The following is a 23,907-nucleotide window of genomic DNA, read 5'->3' as shown; positions in this document are numbered from 1 at the left end:
AATCCTGTTTCATACATACCTTGCTGTTCACCTTATAATTATTGACCTCTGAGTGTTACTCAAGTGACCATGCTCATTTAACATACCTGCAAGCCTCAGTGCTAACTTAATATAATTGGAGACTTTAATAAAGTAATGCTCTCTAATGCTCACCCCTTCAAAAAAAGTTTTTAGCATCCCCTGAAAACCATTTCTTTAAAAACTTGATCATCAGAGATGTGATGTATCTCCACACCTGATGACAGACATTTGTCCAATCACAGCCACATTATAACATCAATCAGCCTTTGTAAGATGCTTGAACACGTGCCATCATCTCAGCTCAACATGTTTCCTGAAACCACCTTGCTCTTAGTTATGCGACAGAATGGTTTTCATAAATCATTTTCTTGCCAAGTTCAACTTGCCCCATGACAAACTGTGTGTTTAATTTTAGACCATTCTTGGGGAGCTATTTTTCTTAATAACTAAAAAAAACACGAGAAAGTGAAGCATGAGCTTTTAAAAGGAAATTTGCAAAACATGCACAATCATCTCCAATACCTAGCCTGAGTATATCTTTCAATATTTATGATCATTTTCATTTTAGAGCACATATCTGATGGCACAAAATCTGGAGTACCAAGGAGTCTGTCCCAGGTATTTTTGACTTCTTTATTGGAAGCCATGCAACAATATTAAATTATTCATGCGATATACTAGAAGTTTACTGCAGTGTGAATCACTTGCCACAATTAAAAAAATACTTATGGGGGGAACATATGGACTCTTTACAAAGGTTGAAGTTGGTGCTGATGTCGTCTGTCGCATGACCAGTAATGAGACAGAGCACGGCGCATCGCATTAGGCCTAATAGCAGTGCTACGCTTCCATTTCACACACACACGCACGCGCGCGTTATGTATGCTTTACTGCAATATACTGCAAGCACTTCACCCCATGATACTGCTGTATTGCGGCAATGTTAACTTTTAAAAAGACCTTTACGGGTTAGCAATTGAAGCTCAACAATGCTCCCAGCAATGAAATTTCTATTTTATTACATTTTTTTTTTCATTTTTTACACTTGCCTAAACTAGTGTTACCAGCCATCCCGAATTTCGCTGGACTGTACAAGACTTTGCCCGCGCTGTCCCAGTTGGAACAGATGTCCCCGATTTTTTCCGGACTGTTCAGTAAACGAAAAAAAAACGTTTTGTGTTATAAAAGGCATGCCAAATAACGTGCGTCCAACTGATCACATAGACAAAGAAACGTTGCTGTGGTTAGCTGCAAGGAACTTTAAACACTTCGGCTGAACTTTAGCGTCAACTTTTACTAGATCATTTTAGAGCGAGAGGAAGTGTCACGAAGAGCACATAGCAAAATTTAGTGCCACATCAAGAGACCGACGCAATGAAGAGAAGAAATAAAGGATTTGTTTGGAAGGCACCGCAACAAAGAAAACTAATTTCCTCACCCACACACAACTACCTTCACTGTTGGTTACCCCAATCTAAACACACACTGCTAAGCAAACAAATTGCCATCATCTGCGACTGCTTAATAAAGCCACTCGGACAAGAACGTTCTCTAATTCCAACTTGTGCATTCCGTATCTATCTCGCGCACTTACGCCGGAACAAGCTTCAACGAAAGCGTTGGCACAGTATATACTTCCTCCCAAGTGACACACCAGCTGTTTGATCAGTCCTCAAGCAACACGCATGCAGCTATCATACATCCGCGTAGTACATGCGTCAGACCAACATTCACAAATCGCGTTCCAAAGGCCTTTATTTTATGCTCGTTATCATTGCTTGTAGATTTGGTGGCAAACACTTCGGGCTGGTAGGTGTTCTGTGCTTCGGGCGAATGACGTTAACTACTCGATAAGCACGGATGAGAAGCTCCTGAACACGGCGACATCACAGGAATTAACAAAAGCGGCAGCGACTTGCGTATGAATCACTTTCTAACGACAGAAAGCGACCACGACCCCACGGGCAGAGGCGGTTCTCGCCATTTCAAACAGATTACAGTCCAATCCAACACCAACATCGGAGAAAACATCGCGACTAGAATACGATGAACCCGCCACAGACTGTGTATCACAAGCTAGTTAGGAACTCTACCTGAACCACAGAATAAAGAATGCCTAAATCGCCTGAAAAATGTTTTCCAACACACCGATTCTAACGCCATCTATATATACACTTTAAGCCAAGTCAAGCAGGTTTTAAGCGGCTATTGGGTGAACCGAACGTTTTTGCTTTGCCTCGAAAAGGTTCGTGCCACTGGGTGAACCGAAACACTTCCCGACGACGCAGTTCTTGCCTCCGAAGCTGCGGCTGTCAGTTTTCCTCTCGAGCGGGGCTCGTGCGCCGAAGCATCGGGGAGACTGATCGGCGATGGGGTGGTAATGACTGGCGAGAATCGACAGGGCGTCGTGAGGACAATGAGTTGGTGATAAGAGGAGATGGTCGCTGGGGATTCTGGGCAGCCTGGTGATTTGCAGAATTCCCATGGTCTGGAGGCTGGAAGTTGCGACGGCGACAGTAGCGTGCTATATGTCCCATGAAACCGCATGCGAAACAGATAGGTCGATTATCCAAGGTGCGCCATGGGTTAACGACAGAAGGTGCAGAGGGCGAAACGGGATGGGGTGCCGTGTATGTAGGCAGCGTCGTAGGGTAGGAGGACCCGGTGCCCCGGTACGCGCCAGAGACAGGTGGGGCTGGGGGTCTAGCAATGACGGCAGCGTAGGTCAGCGACGTAGGGACAGATGGCGATAGAGGCAGTGCCTGCGTGACCTGTGTCTCAATGACCTGGCATAGACGTGGGTCTAACGAGGTCACTGGCGCGGATGCTTCAGCCACAAGAGAAAGCTGACGCGCAACTTCTTCACGAATGAATTGTTTGATGTGGGGCAGTAAGACGGTGTGATCAGCAGCGACGTCGTGCACGAGGGAAGAAACTTCAGCCGTATCTTCAGCGGCCCTGCGCGTCAAGACACGCTGATTACGCAACTCGTCGTACTCCTGACAGAGCTGGACAACATCAGTGACGGTCTGTGGATTCCTAGCGACGAGCATCTGGAAGGTATCGTCGTCAACTCCTTTGATGATGTGCTCGATTTTGTCACGTTCGGTTAGAGATTCATCGACGGGCTTGCAAAGAGACAAGACATCTTCAATGTAACTTGTAAAGTTCTCGTCCCTGCGCTGGACTCGACTACGGAGACGCTGTTCCGCACGAAGGCGCCGCACGGCGGGACAACCGAAGACCACGGCGATGGTGGTCTTGAAGGCGGACCAGTTGGCGATTTCGCCTTCGTGGTTCTTGAACCAGAGGCTGGCCACATCAGCGAGGTAAAAGCCCACGTTTGTGAGCTGGTCGCAGGCGTTCCACTTGTTGGAAGCGCTTACGATTTCGTACTCGACGAGCCAGTCCTCGACGTCTTGTTCGTCATTGCCGCGAAAAATTGGTGGGTCGCGTTGCCGATTCACGCCAGTACAGTACACTGTCGATGGTAAGGCAGCTTGAAAAGGGCCAGGAGCAGTCATGGTGATCGGTGAGGGTAGCGTCCGATTGCGAAGTTCCAGGTTGATGGGAACCCCGGCTCCTCCACCACTTAAAATAGAGGTGTTGTACGTCGAGAAAGGTTCAGACGCATCTTGGAAAAATGCGCTTTATCAGGCAGGTCTGGCTAATGGCGAGCGGCATGCGCGAGCTACTACTACAGCCACCGATCATCATCGTCTTCTTCATTGCCAGCAGAGCGTCCGTTATTCAGATTCATTACAATATTCGTTCTTCTGACACTCAACTAATACTGAAAGCCCAATACATTTATTGCCCAAATGCATCAATAGTATTAGTATGTAGAAGTATGTTGAAACTGCACAGCTAATGTGTTATGAAAGTAAATTAAGGTTGGTTTAATATACCACTTTCTTTTTTGTCTGTCTTCCACTCACTGCACACAAGATAGGAACGGTTACGCACCTCTTCCTTTTGAATAACTCAACCTAAGTCAACTTTTCAGCACCACACCCTTTCTGTTGCAATAGCGACAAAGCTCGTGCCTTTGCACAAAGGTGAAATGTCCAATGCGGCACCCATGTTGCAAGCAATGTTGATTTCACGCTTCTTAGTGAAGAAGCCACCACAGTGAAAGAAAAATGTACAGGTGCTGACTTCTGATTTATGGAAGAAGAATATTAAATATACTTATTAAATATACATTCAAACTGCCATAAAAAAGTCATTAACAACTTCCAGCTGGAGCACAAAATACGTGTTACTCAGCTAGTTTGCTGATTCACATTTGACACCCTTGTAAGGGGCCTGCACCCCCTCTCTCTACAAGACATGTTGTGTTGGTACCCCACACACACAATTTCATCATGCACATACAGTAAGTAGCTGTACAATGCTGGCAGAAATACTTGGAGGCTTAAAAATTTGACCACACAGTGACAAGTGCTAATGAATGTCTTGGTTCTGTCCCTGAAAATTCTGCACCTTCTGTTTAGAATCGCATGCTTCTAATTTAGCCTTGTTGGGACTGAAGGGTCATGGTAGCAAATGTGGTATTAAAATACATTCGCCACAAGATACTATCTCTGTCCAAATGTGGAAGAGCCAATGGCTTAGCCAAAAGAGTTATCTACACCTGGTGCTTGTATTAATACAACATGCTGCATTAAAATGCTCATTTTCATAACACTTTATCGCTAACACTGTAGAGTATTTGTGATCCCTCTACATGCATTCGAAGCTAAGTCCATGAGAAAAAAATCTACAGCTGTTGGCAAATGCTGCCTCATTTTAAGCACCTAATAATTGTAGCAGTACCTGTGGTAGAAAGTTGTTAGAATTGTTGTATTTTCATACGTGAGATTAGGCTTGCCAGAAATAGCCTTGCAATATCAGCAACCTAGGCTGCATATCCACCGGTGAAAAGCTGGATGTTTCAACCCCTAACTCAGTCCAACCACCTTTCCTAAATATTATGAATGGTATAGCATGACATCTTCCTGCTGAGAGATGTGTGACTTGTGACTGCATGTGTGAGCTCAGCAATCCTTAGTTGTATATATGAACAAAAGAATACAGCAGGATGAAACCAAAAGTCTAGTCCATGGCCCTACAGTGTGTAAAAGCAGGCCCATCAAGGAAAATGTAAATGCAGAAAAAAAAAGAGGTAAGGGGAGGAGCTGTACAGGAAGGGGGAGTGCGTGCAAATGTGTGCACGTCTTGAAACAATATTGCTTTATTCAAGCAATAGCAACTCAATGAACTGTTTCAAAATACAAGTAAAACTGCTAGAATATGCTTGCAGCAAAATCTGAGTGTAAAGCAAGTTTTATGCAATGTATGCCTTGCTGATTTCATCAATACTGACGACTCAAGCACCTTGAAAAAATTAATCCCTGGCTTGCATGTCTGTAAAGCTTTCAATACTTTTTTTTTACCAGATGGATACTGCAAAGGTAAAATGAGTAGCAGGCATATACTGAATTAGCCATACTTTTTAGGCACTCTTCTTTTTTTCTGTTGCCTTCTGGTACACTGGGCAAAGCGCAATGTTGTTTCACTCCCACCTATTTTATTGGTGGTGATCCAAATGCTACATGTATCTTGCATGTGATTTTTGTGACATGTTATTACATCTGCTTTACAGCAGTACTCCTTAATTCCGAGCAGTATCACAACCTTTTTAAAAATTTAAAAAAAATTGCCTCAAACTCATAGTAAATTCTATACTTTTCTGTGTAATTAATTATAGAATGCCAGCAGTAATTTCTTTCTGAGCTGAACTTTACCTATGCAGATCTAAAGAAAAATATATTTACAAACTGCTGGGATGGAAGGCTCAACTGTTAATATGTCGGTTTTTCAGCACCTTAGATTTGTGCTTTGTGAATGACAGTATGTAGTACGTGACAGTGTCCTACAAAAGCGTAAAGCTTACAAACAGCACTAACTTTGATTTGTGCATTTCGTGGTTACTTCTATGGCATTTTTGTACCCGTGCAGTTTACGGTCTTTGACAAGTTACTTGGCTAAGCCTTTCTGTCCAGCTTTCAATGGATGCATATTATTGAAAGCTCTTTTATGAATTCATGTATCGTGCTATCCACTATTTGTTGAGCACATAGGTGCAGCAGATGTACAACAAGAAAACATACTTGTACAGATTGATCATGCTTCACTACTGATGCACTTGGAAAGTGTACTCACTATGCATATGTTGTGTGGCACTGTGTCACCGGAATATATCCAACGAAAAATGTTTTATAGTTTCTGCACTTTATATTGAAAATACCAGAGATAAAAATATTGTACGATGAAACAAAAGTTAACCATGAAAACTGTATAACTGTTATTTATAAATTGATGGCCAATATTCCAATAGTCTATTACTATGTTTAGATGCATCCTGACAAAGATGGGAAGAAGGAAAAAATTAAAACATTTATTTATGCCACATTCCAGTTCAGAGCTGTCATTATTTCTTTTGTATTACAGAGTCAAGATGAATATGATAATGTTTGACGTAGTGTGTGCACCTTTTCCATGAATGCCTCCACCTGTAGAGCATTCAGTGCACCGCTCCAGATATTTCCATGTTTAAATGATGATCCTACAATCACTGCATCTGCTGCAAAAAAATCTTGAACGTTGTTCTCTGTGATTCCTGATCCAAGTAGCACGGGCACTGTTGCTTCTGCTTTCACCTCTGAAAAGCAGTAATACACTCGGTCACATGTAATGCTTGCAATTATGAAGGGCTGTAATGCAAGAATGCAACATTACAGTGGCTTCTGTCTGTAAATGATTACTGGCAGCCATATGTGCTTGCACTGAATCAAAAAACAAAACTATGCTGGCTCATGACATTTTTAACAGAAGCAACATTTCACAAGCACACACCTTGCAGTTCAGTGGTACTGGGTGGAAGGCCTGTTGCACCTCCAGTCAGGATGATGCCATCACACTGAAAGAATTCGGCTGCTTTCATTGTTTCCAGGATGCTGACATCACTTGTGATTGCATGTGAACTGGCCAGGGTGAAATTACATGTAGACATTAATGAAACACAATTGGCATGACTGGAACAACAATATAATGTTGAAAGAACTCCCTGATGCTGACCAGTGTTTTTTCTTTATGTCTGCAAACACAAGAATGTCCTCAGCATCAATAATGCGTCTGTAGCGCAATAGCTCGCTGGCACAGGATTCCATAATACCTTCATCTGCCACGTGCCCAAACACGAAGCCTTCAGCACGCACGAACTGGAAACCTGCATAAAGTTTGGTGTATGAACTCTTGAAACACATATGGCTACACAACCTTCATGTATAAAGCTGCTTCATTCAATATCTTCATTTTTTTAAACGTAGAAGCACTCGTCTTGCTGGGAGCGTTGATTACCAATCCATGCCACCCATAAACTGATTAGTCAATAATAACAAATCTTTTCAGAAAATATTTTAGAGATTTACTGATACAAAGCTCCATAATTAAATTTGTACTGTGCATCACACTACAAAATGAAATTGAGATTTGATTAAATATGAGCAAATAAAGTGTGAACAACTCCAGTGAATTTAGCTTGGTTGTTGCTATCTCTAAAAAATCACAGTGCAAGTGTTCAGTGGACCATTAGAGATAATTTCAATGTGTTTCGTGCTAACAGAATTGCCACTGAAAAGACTTTTATTCAAATAAAGTTAAAAAAAAGGGACGATAACTTTTGTAGGGATGGCCACTGCTTGCTGATGAAGCTAGTAAGCAGGAGAAGGAGCTGTTCTTTAACCATTGACTTCTATGCACAAGATGTTATCAAACAGATGAAAAAAAGTGAAAAGCCCAGTGTTTGTCCTAGAAATCATCTTTGCTCTCCACAGAGCCCATGAGCATAAAAGCCTTTTTGTAGTCATTGCAGTAGTAGACTGACAGTCAACGTGCATGCTTTCCAGACTATTGACAGGGCCTCTCTACTCTGTAGTCAAGAAGTATCTCAAAACTATGGTGTCCACAAAAAAAATAATTTGAGTTATTCATACAAACAATGTTTTAATTAAACGGTGGGGCATTACAGTGCATAGGGGTTGGCAGGGGGTGCGAAAGGGGCACAAGCCCCCTTCAAGCCTCGCCAGCACTTGCCCTAACCCAAGCTACAGCGGTGCCCCTCTAGCAGTCTCAATGCAACACTGGTTTGCACGCCCCTCCCCCCTAGGGAAAAATCCTGCCGATGACCATGTTACTGTGAACTCCTTGTTTTACCTCATGTGCCAAGCCATTTCGCAAGTTACACATTATCAGGATTCGCAAACACCAGAAACTGTGATTATCATTATTCAGCACAAACTAAAGCTGAAAAACATCTTGTGTAGTTTAGGAATTATGTTGCAGAATTGGAACTGGCCAATGCTAAAGCAATCTTAGCAAAGGCCTCAAGGCTAGTACCACTTCTGAGATATCTGCAGTTTCCTGTTTGACCTCCACATCTCCAGACATTCATCTGCATCATGGGACAAAGAGGAGAACAACACCAGTCTATGTAGGTCATGTTCCGTGGATGAACATCTCAAGACCGATATTAACCTTATAAGACATAATCGCCTCCTTTTCTGGTAATGGAAAGCATTTGAAACCTAAGTAAACAACACCACACCATGAGTATTATGGCGACATGATGTTGCCTTGTTTTACTACAGTCACTGTCATGATCTACGATACTATAACAAATCGGATGTTTTTTATTTACTAGCTCATAGGTTTACTGGGCATTCACTGGCATTTCGCATTACATGCTTAAGTATATCATATAATAAAAACCTTTTTCTTTTATCAAACAGATTTTGAATGATCCTCTTTGCTTCGTTTAGAGAAAAAGAAAATCTTTAGTATTTAATTTTTTATCCAAATGTCATCTTATTTAATTTCTTACACTTGAAGGGATCAGTAAAGTCAAATAACAATTTACGTCAGAGTGAAAGCTCAATGTATGACAACATCTAAAACGACAATATTATAAACAACAGTGCCCTACTTACCGAAAAATTAAGGTAAATGCACAAGAACACATGCACTACAGTAGGATATTCTCAAAATGATCGCGATGACATAAGACACACCGCCTACAATTATTCACTAGTAATGAATCTAGCTGCACTAAATAAAGAATCTTCCGTGCGTCAGGAGACTCAATAAAATGCTGCCTGTTCATTTCTGTTTAATTCATGGAAAAAAGAACCACCAGGCGTTACTATGGGGAATGGCACGAGTGATTCAAAAATTCAATTTTCGCGTAGTTACACTGGACAGGTAGTGCCACCTAGAGGGGCACAGTTGAATACAAAACGTTTGCAATCTCGAAGCCAATGGTGAGAAATTGATCAATGGCCGTCACTGCCACTGTGGTTCTCGCTTCTTTCGGTGTGCTGCTACTAGCGCAGTAAAGCCGGGCCTCCCAGGACTCGCGTAGCATTCGCAATAGTGTTCTCAAACTCCTACCATACACAAGCTCTGCAGGGCTAAAGCCAGTGCTCTCAGGAGGAGCTGATCTCAAAGCGAACATATAGCGGGAGAAATACATGCTTCCCAGTCGCATTTGTGGACGTAGCAAAGAGCTCTCAGTATCCGTTTCAGAACGGAATGCGTACGCTCTACCGCATGAGATTGTGAGTGATGGATCGAGCTGTGCACCACTTTTATTCCACATTTATCCATAAAGATAGAGGTAAGCCAGATGGTGAAGACACTATTGTCGCATTAGATTTCAGAAGGAAATCCGACGCGTGCAAATATAGATAGCAGCGAGTCGGTCCGGTCGGTCTGCTTCTTGAGGCGGGTAATTTGAAGTGCGCTAACCTAATGCGGACCACTAAAACGTGATTTTATTTCAAAATAGACCTTTCCTCAGCACAGAAGTAACACTACGAGGTTTCTGGACCGCAATTTCAACAATCAATGTCGACTTAATAGTTGCCTTTAGTGTCCCTTTAAAGTTGCTTTTAGAATAATGCATATTGTTTGAATACGCCACGGATAAATAAAAAATGCACAGCATCCACAGGAAGGTCCTGAGAAGCACGTGAAATCAGAAACCTTTGCTCACTGATATTTTTTCAAGAATCAGCTGTGGTGACCACCCTTGCTTGTGTCCCCCATTGTTCATATTGCAAGTGATTACTTGACTTATCATTTGCATAATGGTGACTTGAAGATGTCTTTTGGGCAAGTAATTCCTATCCTTTATATATTCACCTTTCTATGACACTTAAACGTCCCGCCCATTCCAGAGACTTGCTCAAATACAATATTGTTGGTATTAGCTCAAGACCAATTTCAAACTGTCTATGACTGCATTTCACTTAGATCCTAATACTGATCAATCGGTCCACTCTTGGAGTTGGTACGGTACTGTCAAAGACGGATAAGCCTAGCTACACCAAGCTAAGCCCAGCTGCACTTCTCCCCGACTGTGGCCTTAAACAATACGAGGAAAACATTACATCTACACGATCCCATCCATTCGAGCAAAAGTCCACCTTTAACCGCTTACTGTGGAAGCTGCTTGTACTATAAACAAACTAATGTCTATTGCTGGGACAGTTTCCATGAGTAACACCTGGTTGCACTTCAGTACACAAGCCATAGCTGCTGATTACATGATTCAATGGCAGGCATTCATCTTGCTTACTTCCACAAAACTCATTTGCCAGAGGTGTGCGTATCATTCATAGATTTCTTGCTAATCTGCACATTTGGCAGCCATGTGTTTGACACGGAAATGAGCTCCTTATTTAGTCAGTGATTTTAACACAGCTTTTCCCTTTCTCACATGAAGGGTAGTCAACGTGGTAGAACCTTGAATAACCTCCCAGCTTTTCCCTTATCTTTTTCTTTCTCACGGAACCTTCGTAATGGCTTTGTTGTTGTTTTAACATCCCAATGCTTGCCATTCCTTGGAACCTATGGAGGGTTTATAATAATCATATGTGACCTAAACCTCCGAGTACAAGGCCTGTTTACCCATATGCAGAAACAAAGTAACATGCTTTGCCAAATGTTTTAGATGAAAGAGGGTCTTGGTATGAATGCTCGAGTTCTTACAGGAAAAGACACATCCTATCGCAATAAGCGATTATCAAGGTTGTTGAGGTCAGTTCAATAAGGTCTGCATGCATTTTACACCTTAACATTGTAGTGTCCTGGTTTGCTGTTCCCTAGGACAGGGCCAGCTAACTGAGGAAGGCATATTTATAAACCAAGATACCTTATTGCAAACGAGTTTTGTGGAAACCCACAAGGTGGTAGTAGGGTTTAGAAAGGGGGAGAAGACAACCACCCATTTGTAGCACGAAGCCTCAAGGTTTTTCTTGTGGCTTCGTGTTACAAACAGAGATTGTATTCTTTCCCTTCTTGAGATACATTATCTTACTGATAAAACTAGAACCAAGAGAATTCGACTTCTTGTACGTGGTGTGCTGTTGTGTTTATTATGCTTCTTATTCTGACAACATGATGGTGAAAGACTGAATCGCTTATGCTTAAATGTGGAAAGAAGATGCTACGAAACCACTATGCTTCACTCCTTTTCGTACTCCAAGAAAAGGTTCTAGGGCCATCATGTTCAAATAAAAATGTTCATATTGTATCTGCAAGATTATGTTTTTTCAGCAATGCATCTATCTACAGAAGTGAAGCTAACTTAAAAGAATCGGTGTTGGCGTGATTTATGAGAAAGCTGGCTTGCACAGATTGTGTGTTTTATCAAAGCCTACTCATAAAAAAAAAAAAAATTGGCCCACATCGTGAAGCATATAATGTGGTCTTATAGGTGGGCGTGGTAAACAAACATCGCTTAATGTGCATTTCTTGCAGCGTGGTCATCAGCATGCAGTGGCAGACTCTGCACAGTGGGTTTAACATTATGGAGTCCACTCACAACCTGGCCTTTGATATCAAACTGGCCTCTGCCATGTTACCATCAACGTTAACAGAGTGGAATAGTTCACAGTTTTTCTCTTGCAGTAAGTAAATTATGACCCACTTATGATGGCTGCTTGCATTTCTCCAGCGCTTGATGGTTATTTCCAGTCGTTTTCATGGAGCCCAGTCTCACTTTCAGTTTCAGGGAGCACCAAGAAAAGTGGGTCCAGAGCTGCTGGAATGTGAACACAACTGGCCACATGGGTGTAGATTAAGATTGATGCTCTTGGTTGAAGACATGCGACCACCTACGCTGCGAATCTCCGGACTTTTGATGTCTTTGCCATCCAGAGATGACAAAGACTACGTATTTTACAAGTTGAGGCTCCCGATGCAAATTATTTTTGCTTACATTCAAGCCAAGTTCTGCTTTGTGCACTCAGTTGCATGACACACACTTTAAGAATGATTTTATGTTCTAAGCTACGTTTGCCAATAATAATGAGATTATGTCTGTTCACACAAATCAACCTGAAAAGCTCTCTCACCAACAAAATTTTGTCTGCACAGCTTTAATGACAGCTTCACATCTGCATAGCTAACTTTATAAAGAGATTTTTTTTTTCATGGTGTATGGTCTATTGGGTCAATATGTCGTAAGGTAATGGTAGCCAAAACGAAACGTACAGGAAAACAAGATTGCTTGTTTATGGGATGGTTAGATGGTATTTTTCAAGCCACGAGGAAATCGTTTGGACAGATTAAAAGAAATTTTATTAAATATATATACTAGTATCACTAAATAAGTATGCAATAACAGTGGAAACAATTCAGGCAGAACACAATCACTGAATATATTATGAAGTCACAATATTGGTTCCAGCAAGTATGAAAAGAATAGGAATTACCTGTGGCTGCTGCAACAGCTAATGCACTTTTATTATTTCCAGCAAGTATTTGTACACCACAGGGCAAAGAAGGAAGTATCTTTTTTACTTCTGTGCAGACACGTGCCATGAAGGCATTCAATTCTGGTCCAGCCTGATTCGGTTTCACATAAGGAACGTCGAACATGTTTTCAACGAGGACACCATCCTGAGGAAGGAACGTACAATAGAATCTTGTGCATCACTGGTGGTTTTTGGCATAAAATTTGGGTTTTAAATAATAATAAGTTTCAACTAATTTAAAGTGGCCATAGGTTTGAGAAATAATTTTTTTTTTTCGAAAAATGGCAGCAAGGTAAGATACTGTTTGCACAATCATTTATGCACAAATGTCATCATGTACAATATAGATTTCATTATCCTTGCTCCTATATATATTTAAAAAACCTACGTGAATGCATTGTGTTCAAAGCAGACATGTACAGCACATTAAAGGGTACCTGAATAGCTTTGTGCTTTGCAAGCTTTGGAACTTTGTAAAGTAGCGACACACTCTTCCTCGTTTCTTGTCCCTTTCGTGCCTCCTCTTTGACCGTAGCGCCACCTGCACTGCTGCTCCAGCATAAAGCACAGGGCATTTAATAGAGTTAATGCACGCTGGGTCAGGCAGTGCACTACAATCTTTCATGCTTGCAGTCTGGCTAGAAGTGCCTTTATTTGTAGCACAATGATTCTCTTTGATGGGTTACAAGAACATATTAACTGCACTGTTATACTGTGGTGATAACTATTCCACAATGAAAGTGTCTAAACTAGTGTAATGACTGCCCACATATCGGAGGTGACAGTATGAATGCTACAGTTCAGTACGGAACTTCTGTAATGAGCCCATATCACCTGGTCCTGTAGCGAATCATTGTAAGTAACGAGTTTGAGACTAAGTGCAAACGTCATGGTTTGCAGCCAATTCTCTGATACCTAGTTAATACTTGTTGATCTTCCTCGGTAAATTTGCAGGGTGTATCATTGTGACACACGAAGTATGAGCGACAGCCACTCCGAAGATTCAGAAAGGTGTTACAGCTTCAGTACCACTCACTTGCCAATGTTTGTACTAAGCACACACAGACACAGATGATGGGCAGCGGTGCAATTATGAGTTCAATGCATCAACATCAACAGCAGTACATGCCGTGAAATGGCACGTGCGTCTCGAAAGCTTGTAATGCTGCTGTCTACCAATGACTAAGCCACTAATCTTTGTCGGACCCGCACTTTGTGCACGGTACATAATACACTTTCTTACTGTCAGCTAGGAAGAGGAAAAAAGCCCCATTACCTGTAAAAAGTGACTTTTAATTAAAAATAGGCACAAGACTGAGCTAATTGTTTTATCAAAAGAACTGTTCCGAATTTATAAAGTATCGAAATTAAATTCTTGCGTGTGGCCCTCCATTCCTGCAAATTAGTCTGTTCATTTATTACAGCAGACCTGTTAAGCTGTGCAGAGTGAATAAAAACTATCATTATCATGATTGACCTATACCTATATGGCATCAAACATTGCCAAGTGCTTGCAATGCAACAAGTCAAGCATGATGTTACGAGGCAGGGTTAGGGAGAAGGCTTATAGAAAGGTGTCATAAACATTTTCTAGGGCAGCAAGGAAGAGGAGACAACTGGCACAGCACAACAACCTGTTTCTGACATAAAAATACATAAACGACACAAATAAAAAGCACAGCAAGCACTATGATGAGGAAAAGTCTCTTTAAAAGTCGGTCCAAAAAAATTACATTCTCACACGTTGGGACTTAAAGCAATGGTCGTGGCTGTGTTGCAGGTCTTATTGGGCAAGAAGGGCCAGGTGAGTTCTCGCATATTAATCTACATCCGTAGGGCACCGCGGTACCAGACATGTCTATGCAATGCATAGGTCGGCAAAACATGTGGAGCTTACTCAGACTCACTCATAAAATATATTTTGAGCTTTGGACTCACTTGGACTCAAACTGACGAAAAGTTTCCTGAGCCAGAGTCACTGGGACTCACACTCACGAAAATTTTGTTCAGCCAGGTCACCAAGACATTACTTACGAGCAATCACTCAGACTCAGACTCATGGGTCGATCTCAGTCTGAGTGAGTCGACTCCGTCAGCCTAGAATTACCTTCTCCGACTATGGTGTCAGTACTCTTTAACACCAATATCTCATGTAGTCACTACTCTTTTTGGTGCCGTTTGACATAGTATCTTCAAAAACGAGTTCCGAGTGCTTACAAACCCATAAGGTCATTTTTCTTCGAAAGATGACAGCATAAGATATAATAATCAAGTTATTCTCTACAAGAATTGATGGGGGACAAGGCTCCTTTCTACGTAATTCATGCCTCTAATTAATCAATATTGAAATGGTGTATGAATAACAATGCTTTAGAATACATGTGAATAGATGGGATAATAAACGTGAATTCAGGTAAGATTGATAGTAATGCTGACGATGACTAGATAGGACCTTAGGTCGGCCCGAGAAAGTGGAACTCACTAAAACTCACCCAAGAAATATATTTTGCGCTTTGGATTCACTCTGTCTCAGACTCGCCAAAATTTTTCTGAGCCGAGCTCACTCGCACTCGCCCTCACCAAAATTTCCTTCAACCGGACTCACTCAGACTCACGGCTTGATCTGAGTCTGAGTGAGTTCACTCGTGAGTGAGTTTGCTGACCTATATTACAAAGTCACTCCGGCGTTGATGATTGACCGGGTGCCTTCAACAATGTTGGCTTCCCGAACGTTTTCATCCGACCAGACCAACGCGTCTTCATCGTTCCAACTTCTGGCTCCATCTTTCTGGCCAACAAAAAAACCTGTTCTTTTTTTTACTTTTTTTTGCATGCCATGCCAGCATGTGCAGTAAGGCGTCTTCATTTAGTGGTCAAACTTTCTCATTGTTGTACACGTGCTGGCGCACTCCTGCTGCCACTTTGTCATAGTTGTTCTGGATTCATTTTGAAACCGCACAAAAGATGAAAAACACAGGAGAAGACAGCATGAAAGCTGGTGTCGGGGAACTTTATGACACATGACCAAGTCTAATTAAGCTAAGACTAAGTCAAGTCTAATTAGGTCATCTATTTAAGCTGTTGAGCATAGCCAAGTTGAGCTCAGTTCAGCCAAGTAAAGCATGACCAAGTCTAATGAAACAAACCCTGGTTATTTCTAACTAATATTGGTTAATTCAGAATAATTACTAAAGTAGTCCAGATTAAATTAAGTTCACCAAGGCAGATTGAAGGTAAAGCCAGACCGGGTTAAGCTATTATGATTTAATCCGAAAATTGAAACTAAATTTTGGTTCTCCGTGATCAAGCTAGTTATATGTGTGTCGATAAACTAACACAGATTAGTTTAATCTAAACTAAGACAAACACAGATTGAGTCACGATTGATTAATCCGTGCTCAATGTGTTTGTGCCAGTTAAGTCATGTTTGGTGAAGTCATAGTGGCTTAATAAGCTAATTCTGTCTGTGCCCCACCTAAATTGGTAATAGGGTGGCCATCAGCTCCGTTGTTAGTCCAGCCTTGCACCATCATTGCAAGCAGCCTAATCTTTTTTTATTGTTAGGCCCCACGAAATAAGATCGCAGCTATGAATCATTTGGTGTGTGTAATGTTAAGTGCACAAAAGCAGACGGTGGGTTGATACAATCGTAATAAGGGCTGCAGTGCGAGCACGAAGGTGCTAGAAGAAACGTGAAATAAAAGGTGAGGCAAGGAAAGCAAAGAGGACAACACGAGAGCTGACTACCAACTGAATTTTATTATTCGCAGCACACATGATAATATATACAACAGGCAATCTATTAACAGCAAACGTGAGCAACGTGACATATTCTGGGGAAGGGTATGATAAAAAGAAGGTACAATAATAAAATGACTAACCCTTATCTAAAAGCGCGAACTCTTTGTCATGCAAGGAAACCGAAGGTTGGCTCACGCATCCGTCACCATATTTTCTGATAAAATACGCCTCAACTATTTCACGAGTTACTTTGTGCACGTGGTGTACCAGCACACTCGCGCCCTGAAATCGAGGCTGGCACCCGCAGCTTTTATAGTGCAGAACGAGGTTTGAACTAATTCCTTTGCATACATCATTCATATGTTCTCCTAACCTTTTATTAATGCACCGCCCAGTTTGGCCTATATAACAACGACCGCACGTTAAAGGAAGCATGTAAGCAACACCCAACTGCGCAATCTACAAATTTATTTATGTGTTTTACGGCGCATGTCCAACTTTTTTTTGTGATTCCACTGAGGCGCTCAACCATCATCCTGCAAATCTGGCTTAGTTTGCACGGGGCTGATAAAACTACATCCACACCATATCTTGAGCCTACCTTCTTCAAACGATGAGATATATTGTAGAAGTATGGGATGACTGCAACTCTTTTTCGCTCCTTATTTCCTCCTGCTTTTTCTTGTTTTTGTTAGATTTTCTGCAACAAAGCTTCGCACACTGAAGGAATTACAGATTTTGGAAATCCCGCTGACAGAAGTCTGTTAATCTGCATTGTTACACTATCGGTCATCTTGTGTAGGCATGACTAAGATAAGCCAGCACTTACGGCCGACGAAGCAATAGCTCTCTTGACCAGTTTTGTGTGGCAGGAAGCATAGTTTAACAAGGGTTTAACACTTCGTGGTTGGCATTCCCAGCATACGTGATTTGGAAACAATGTAATATTAATATCTAAGAACCTCAGTGATCTCTGTTGGGGAACTTCGCAAGTGAAGTCTAGCCCACCTCCATGTGTTTTAAAAGCACTCAATACAAGTTCAGCCGGGTTTTTCCTATTCGTTACGGAAGGCAGCAGAAAAATTAAATAGTCGTCCACATATCTGAAAGCGGTTTGCACCAAACCTACGAGCTTTTTTATTGAGGATGGTGTCAATCTTGGCAAGAAAAATGTCACTCAGAACAGGGGCGACCGACCCTTGACCCAATGCAAACTCCCTTACATTGTCTATAAAGAGACCCTCCCCACGAAACAAAAGTGGAGTTCAAGTAGAAAAGCAAAAGTTTCATGAAAGAATTAACACTGATGCCACTATCATTAATGAACAGATCTTCATGATTATCCTTGGTTATACAATCTCTAACATAATTTAACAATGTGCTCTGAGGAATGGAGTAATACAAATCTACAACGTCGATACTTAAAACAGGGCACCCAATTGGATTATGATCCTCGAGGTATCTGACAACTTCTTGCGAATTACAGACGCGGTAGGGGTCATCCAAAACTAAACTAGATAGATGTTTCTGCAAATAACATCCCAAGAGCTTCTGCCAGGTTCCTCTTTCAGAAACAATTGCACGCAAAGGTTGTTCTGGTTTATGACTCTTATTAGTGAAAAAAATAGACAATTCTTGGGAAGTAGCTTTCTTTACACTGCAGGCTAAACCTAGCAAATTCACAGCCTGCAGGCGAGCTATAGCATCTTTCTTGATATTTGAACTTTTTGCTGTAACTTGTACAAAGTGTTTCACAACAGCCTGTGAGGCTTCTTGCAAAAAGACATCATTGTGTAGAATAATGAAAACACCTTCCTTATCCGCTTGAAGAACACGCAAATTATTCGTGGACAAGAACATAGAGAGTGGTTTTAGACACATGACCGATCTTGATCGACACCCACCTCTCACGAGGACATCGATGCATTCCGAAGTGCACCGACAACGTTCATCGTCAGGCACACGGGCTGACACATTCCTAGCGATTTACGGGCGTGAGTGTGCTGGTACGCCACATAGACAAAGTAACTCGTGAAATAGCTGAGGCGTATTTCATTAGAAAACATGGTGACGGATGCGTGAGCCAACCTTCGGTGGCCTTGCATGACAAAGAGTTCGCGCTTTTAGATAAGGGTTAGCCATTTTATCATTGTACCTTCTTTTTATCCTACCCTTCCCCAGAATATGTCACGTTGCTCACGTTTGCTGGTAATAGATTGCCTGTTGTATATATTATCATGTGTGCTGCGAATAATAAAATTCAGTTGGTAGTCAGCTCTCGTGTTGTCCTCTTTGCTTTCCTTGCCTCGCCTTTTATTTCACGTTTCTTCTAGCACCTTCGTGCTCGCGCTGCAGCCCTTATTACTATGAATTCCAACCAACTAGCCCAAATAGCTGTTCTTCTTCAATGGGTTGATACAAGGTGAAGATCCTGCGGATGCTGTGTTAGAGCATCCAAGAGACATGACATGCTTATTGAAATTGAGCCTTTAATATGTAATTTCATGCAGCCAATTGTCCAAACCACAAAATGAATTACATTCAGATACTTGTAGATCGAAGATTTTGCTCTAAAATTTCTACATTCCAATTTGGTGCAGCCACATGTGTTTCTTCGTGACTCGTCGCACCTACAGGACGGTGTCGTGAGAATATTTTTGCCATCACTAAATCTGTGTCGGCCTTCGCAAGCACAGCACCTACCCATGACGAAAAGCGCCGTAGCATTTGTAACCCAACTTACGTTGCAACAAAATGCTCATCAAGCAGCAACTTCATACACACTTGATACATGCACTCTTCGACAGTATGCAGAGATACAGATTAAAGATGGTGATCGAGAGCAACTGTAAAAGAATGAACTCTCTGCGCACTCTTACATGACGCCAGTTGGCTAATTGCAAAGCGGCATCAGTATGAGAGAAGGCGAAGGAGAAAGAAAAGGGAGGAGCACTTTCTTCAAAGTATGTCGCTACTTCATAAAGTTTCAGGGGCTTTAAATTCAATAAGTGTGGCTCATTATCATGAACGTGAGAATCAGGTGGTGACAATTGGTTCTGCAACATATCAAACGGCTCCATAGTGTGAAAACAGTTGAAATTTATTACAGGAAAGTGTGTGCCTTTGTCAAGACAATTGTGCTTCGAGTTAGAGTCAAAAGCATGCACACATGCACTGCTTTGGATGCCACTAATTATGTCATGCAACTTCAGTTTGGTAATCAATGCAAAATGCACAGCAAAATGCACCATGAAGAGAATAAAAAAAAAAACTGCTCGTCACAAAAATTCACTGCACTGGGACCCAAGACACAAACATGACATGTTGGTTTGGCTTCGGCACATGGAAGACCATAAGGAAAGTGTGCTACTAGTGGATTACACCCAAGGCAATGTGGTTCTCATCTCCATGCAGCATGGCAACATTACTCTAGTAGTTAACTGATTTGAAAAAGTATTTCAGTAAGAGGGCTCTTCGAAAGTGCCTTACAACTTTCAGCGAGTAACCAAAATTTTCAGTTGAGCCTAGTGAGGGGCACCAATCATTGAATTAATGAACTGCCTGTAAATCCACTCACCGACATTATGTTTATTTGTTCAATTTTGAAATCATAGCTGAGGGGATTCAAAAAGGGAGAGAAGAAAAAAAAAGCAGAGAAGCTATATCAACTCAACACAAACTGAAATCAAATGACCTAGGTGGTTTTAAAATGGAAAGTACACGGCAATGCAATATTATGGCATTGCCTTACTGACTAATCCAATAGTGTGTAGTGTAGTAAAACTCGCACAACACACTGAATAGTACATAGTACAGCATCTTCAGGGAATGGAACAATTATTGCACGTATGATCTTTCCTTTAATATATTGCAACTTGTCTCGAGGCAAATAAAAGTGGCAAATAACTTGACATTTAAACTTTTTCAACAATTTTATGTAAAGGTATGCACTCTAAAACTCATTCATGCTATTTAAATTAGATAGGGTGACACAATATTTTGTTTTCACAAGAGTTAGCACAAAATAATAAAAAATTAAGGGGCCAAAAAAGAATTGTGGAGTTTTGCCACCTGGGGTTGCTTAACTTGTATCTAAACTTAAGAACATGCATGTTCTTGTATTTCGCTCCCATTAAATACAGCTGCCATGACCAGAAATTGAACCTACATCCTTGAGCTTTGCAGTGCAGCGCTTTAGATCAGGGGTCTCAAACTCTCGGTTGCAGCCGACAGCCCACACAATACTGTCTTAAACCTCACATTTTTAAAAATTTCTTATTAAGTACATTTGTGGGCTACACAGGCATAACTGGTTTAAGGTATTGTTTCCATGGGTCATCCCATGAGCTTACCATGTTGTGACCCATAACCATGAAACAAAAGTTATACTTCACAATCAGCGTCCAGATTTGAGTAATTTTGGAGATCGGCATAGGTTTTTAAATCTGACACCAAATATTCTTGAGAAATGACCTGCACACACAGGAAAGTTTTCTTTCAAATGACAGCATTTCCTGGCAAATTGTTTTTTAAGGCAATTAACTGCATTTGTTGGTAATGACTGAATGCTCCCATATACTAGCAAACACACAAAAGAACACAAGAGAAATAGAGACTTGAGAGGACACAAACGACAGAGCGATTGTGCTGGCTTTTTTTTCTTTCACCCTTCCCCCCCCCCCCCCCCCCCCCCCCCCGGCTCCTACCTTCTTCACTGCCCCCGCTTTGTGGGAGTTAATTGCTTGACTTCGACCCGCTCTGTGAAGCAAGTTTGAGGCCCCTACTTTAGATACTATGCTACCATGGGAGGCTGCGAGCCACTTTATGCTAGCAACTCACGGGCTGAAGTCCACGCGTAAAAGTTAGATGAATTTTCCGATGGAGGCGGAAATGTTGTAGGCCCGTGTACTCAGATTTGGGTGCACGTTAAAGAACCCCAGGTGGTCGAAATTTCCGGAGCCCTCCACTACGGCGTCTCTCATAATCATATGGTGGTTTTGGGACGTTAAAACCTACAAATCAATCAATCATTAATACACCACAAAAAATGCAAGAGAAGGCTCCATAATTCATCTAACTTTTGAGATGCCGTAGTGGAAGGCTCTGGAAATTTCGACCACCTGGGGTTCTTTAACGTGCACCCAAATCTGAGCACACGGGCCTACGACATTTCCGTCTCCATCGGAAATGCAGCCGCCGCAGCCGGGATTTGAACCCATGACCTGCGGGTCAGCAGCCGAGTACCTTAGCTACTAGACCACCGCGGCGGGGCTTAGTGTATTAATGAAAGTTAGTAAAATGGTTTCATATTTAACCAATGGGTGAATGACCATTTTATATGCTGAAAGGTGAACCGCTGTAATAGCATGTTTTAATGAGTGCTGGAGGGATAAAATAGCTGGGTTTTATTTGGTATTACTCTCACAATTGCCTCACTACCATTTCTCATCTATTCTGAGACTATAGTTACCATTTATTCCAGAGCTCAAGATATATTCAAGTACAGTAGACAATTGGCAACTGATCACTTATACAGATATAAATATTTGATCACAGAACGATATAAAAAGATTTGATACATGAGTGGCCTGAACCTTGGATCGTGCTTAATTATAAATAGTGACTTTACCAAGCAGGACTCATATGAGAAAACAACTTGGTAAAGATGAGAAAGATGCACTTATATCGATGATAATTCTTCATTTCAAAGTACACAAGCATAGTTCCTCACAAGAAACATTCATAACGCATTTCAAAAGTGCACAAAAATTTCATGCAACCGTTTCCATTTCGTCAACATGGCAACGATATCATGCCCCGCCACGGTGGTCTAGTGGCTAAGGTACTCGGCTGCTGACCCGCAGGTTGCGGGATCGAATCGCGGCTTCGGCGACTGCATTTTCGATGGAGGCGAAAATGCTGTAGACCCGTGTGCTCAGATTTGGGTGCATGTTAAAAGAACCCCAGGTGGTCGAAATTTCCAGAGGCCTCCACTACGGCGTCTCTCATAATCATATGGTGGTTTTGGGATATTAAACCCCACCTATCAAATCATCAACGATATCATGGGAATTATGATGGTTATGCAGAGTTAAATGCAACTAAAGTAAAACTTATGCTACACAAGTACTGTATAGTAGTGCGCAGCTTCTTCAAGGAATGAAACAATTACTCTGCTCACAATTTATCCTTTAATATTTTGCAGCTTGTTCAGAAAAAATAAAAGTGGCAAGTGCTTTAACGTTTAGACTTTGTCAAGAATTTAGGTAAAGGAATGTGGTCTGATACAGGGTATACCCAGGACGGTTCCCAAGCTAGGACATCCTAGCGTGGTGGCACTAGTGATAGTTATGCGAGCTTTGAGCATGTCCTGCACCTCTTTCCCCTTTCCTCTAAGAGGAAATGACGATATGGCTTAGTAAGGCCCAGGACCCCAGCTCTAAAATCCTGGTCATATCCAGAGAACCTGCGCGAGCCTGACCGATCCCCGAGTGGGCCTAGCTAGGTGACGAGTTTACTCGTGTGTATTGTGGACCAAAAAAGCTGTTTCACATCGCTCACTTTGACAGCCCTGGATCACTGTACCACTGAATGAGACCTTGAGACAAGGACGTAAATTATATAGAAAAGCTTTTGAACTTGACTAGTTCATTATATTAAGTGCAACTTGGAGAGAAAAGAGAATTCGGCGCAGTGGTTCATGCGTTGCTGCAGCAATACAATGGGGAGCTGGGAAATGCCAACTTGCCCAGTCGAGCACCGTCCAACAGCGTATATTAGCATATATTGCTAACTGTAAGATAATTAAGCATACGGATACATACAACACCGCATTTCTTGTACATTGCTGCTTCTTCACAAGCTGCGTCCACTATCTCCTTGCATTTCATTTTGTTGAAAGGTGTACCTGAAAAGAAATTTTCATTACGAACACAAAACCATAGTACCGAGTTACCTCAAAGCACATTTACCGCCGAACCTGGCAATGCTTGCACATGTATCATGCCAATCACAGCACAATGCGTATGTTTGAAAATTTCGCGGAACTTGAGCAACGAAGTCATCTGGCCGTGCTAACATGGACGACATAAACGAAACCTAAGTGTTCTCTGACCTCAGTTGATAACACCGTGGTCGCGATATGTTTGCTGATAAGGGTAAACTTGAAACGTGTTTTGTTAAGCTTATTCGCTATATCATATATTATGTGTATATAGGTGTTTTGTGGCTACATCGTACCTCTAAACTGTGGTCCAAGAATGCAGTTTCGTTTTTACGTTTG

The 23,907-nt window shown here is 41.7% G+C and overlaps 1 protein-coding gene across 7 annotated transcripts; it reads right to left on the bottom strand.

The window, feature by feature from the left end:
* Positions 1-6,447: 6,447 nt before the first annotated feature.
* LOC142761626 (uncharacterized protein F13E9.13, mitochondrial-like) lies at positions 6,448-23,887 on the bottom strand. 7 transcript variants are annotated; one of them, XM_075889676.1, is made up of 7 exons: positions 23,591-23,730; positions 23,450-23,532; positions 12,843-13,029; positions 7,241-7,294; positions 7,144-7,162; positions 6,922-7,049; positions 6,448-6,727 (listed from the first exon to the last, which is right to left on the bottom strand). In XM_075889676.1, the coding sequence occupies exons 1-7, from the start codon at positions 23,712-23,714 to the stop codon at positions 6,519-6,521; spliced, it is 804 nt and encodes a 267-aa protein (XP_075745791.1). In that variant the 5' UTR covers positions 23,715-23,730; the 3' UTR covers positions 6,448-6,518. The 7 variants fall into 7 exon arrangements, with proteins under 7 accessions (XP_075745791.1, XP_075745794.1, XP_075745790.1 ...); XM_075889679.1 differs by lacking the exon at positions 23,591-23,730 and adding an exon at positions 23,865-23,887 and having other exon boundaries at positions 7,144-7,294; XM_075889675.1 differs by having other exon boundaries at positions 7,144-7,294; positions 23,605-23,746.
* Positions 23,888-23,907: the final 20 nt, after the last annotated feature.

The sequence above is a fragment of the Rhipicephalus microplus genome, chromosome 3 (assembly GCF_043290135.1).
Source record: "Rhipicephalus microplus isolate Deutch F79 chromosome 3, USDA_Rmic, whole genome shotgun sequence".
Classification (NCBI taxonomy): domain Eukaryota; kingdom Metazoa; phylum Arthropoda; class Arachnida; order Ixodida; family Ixodidae; genus Rhipicephalus; species Rhipicephalus microplus.
Note: the sequence above shows the minus strand (reverse complement) of the source record. Positions and strands in the feature narration are given on the sequence as shown.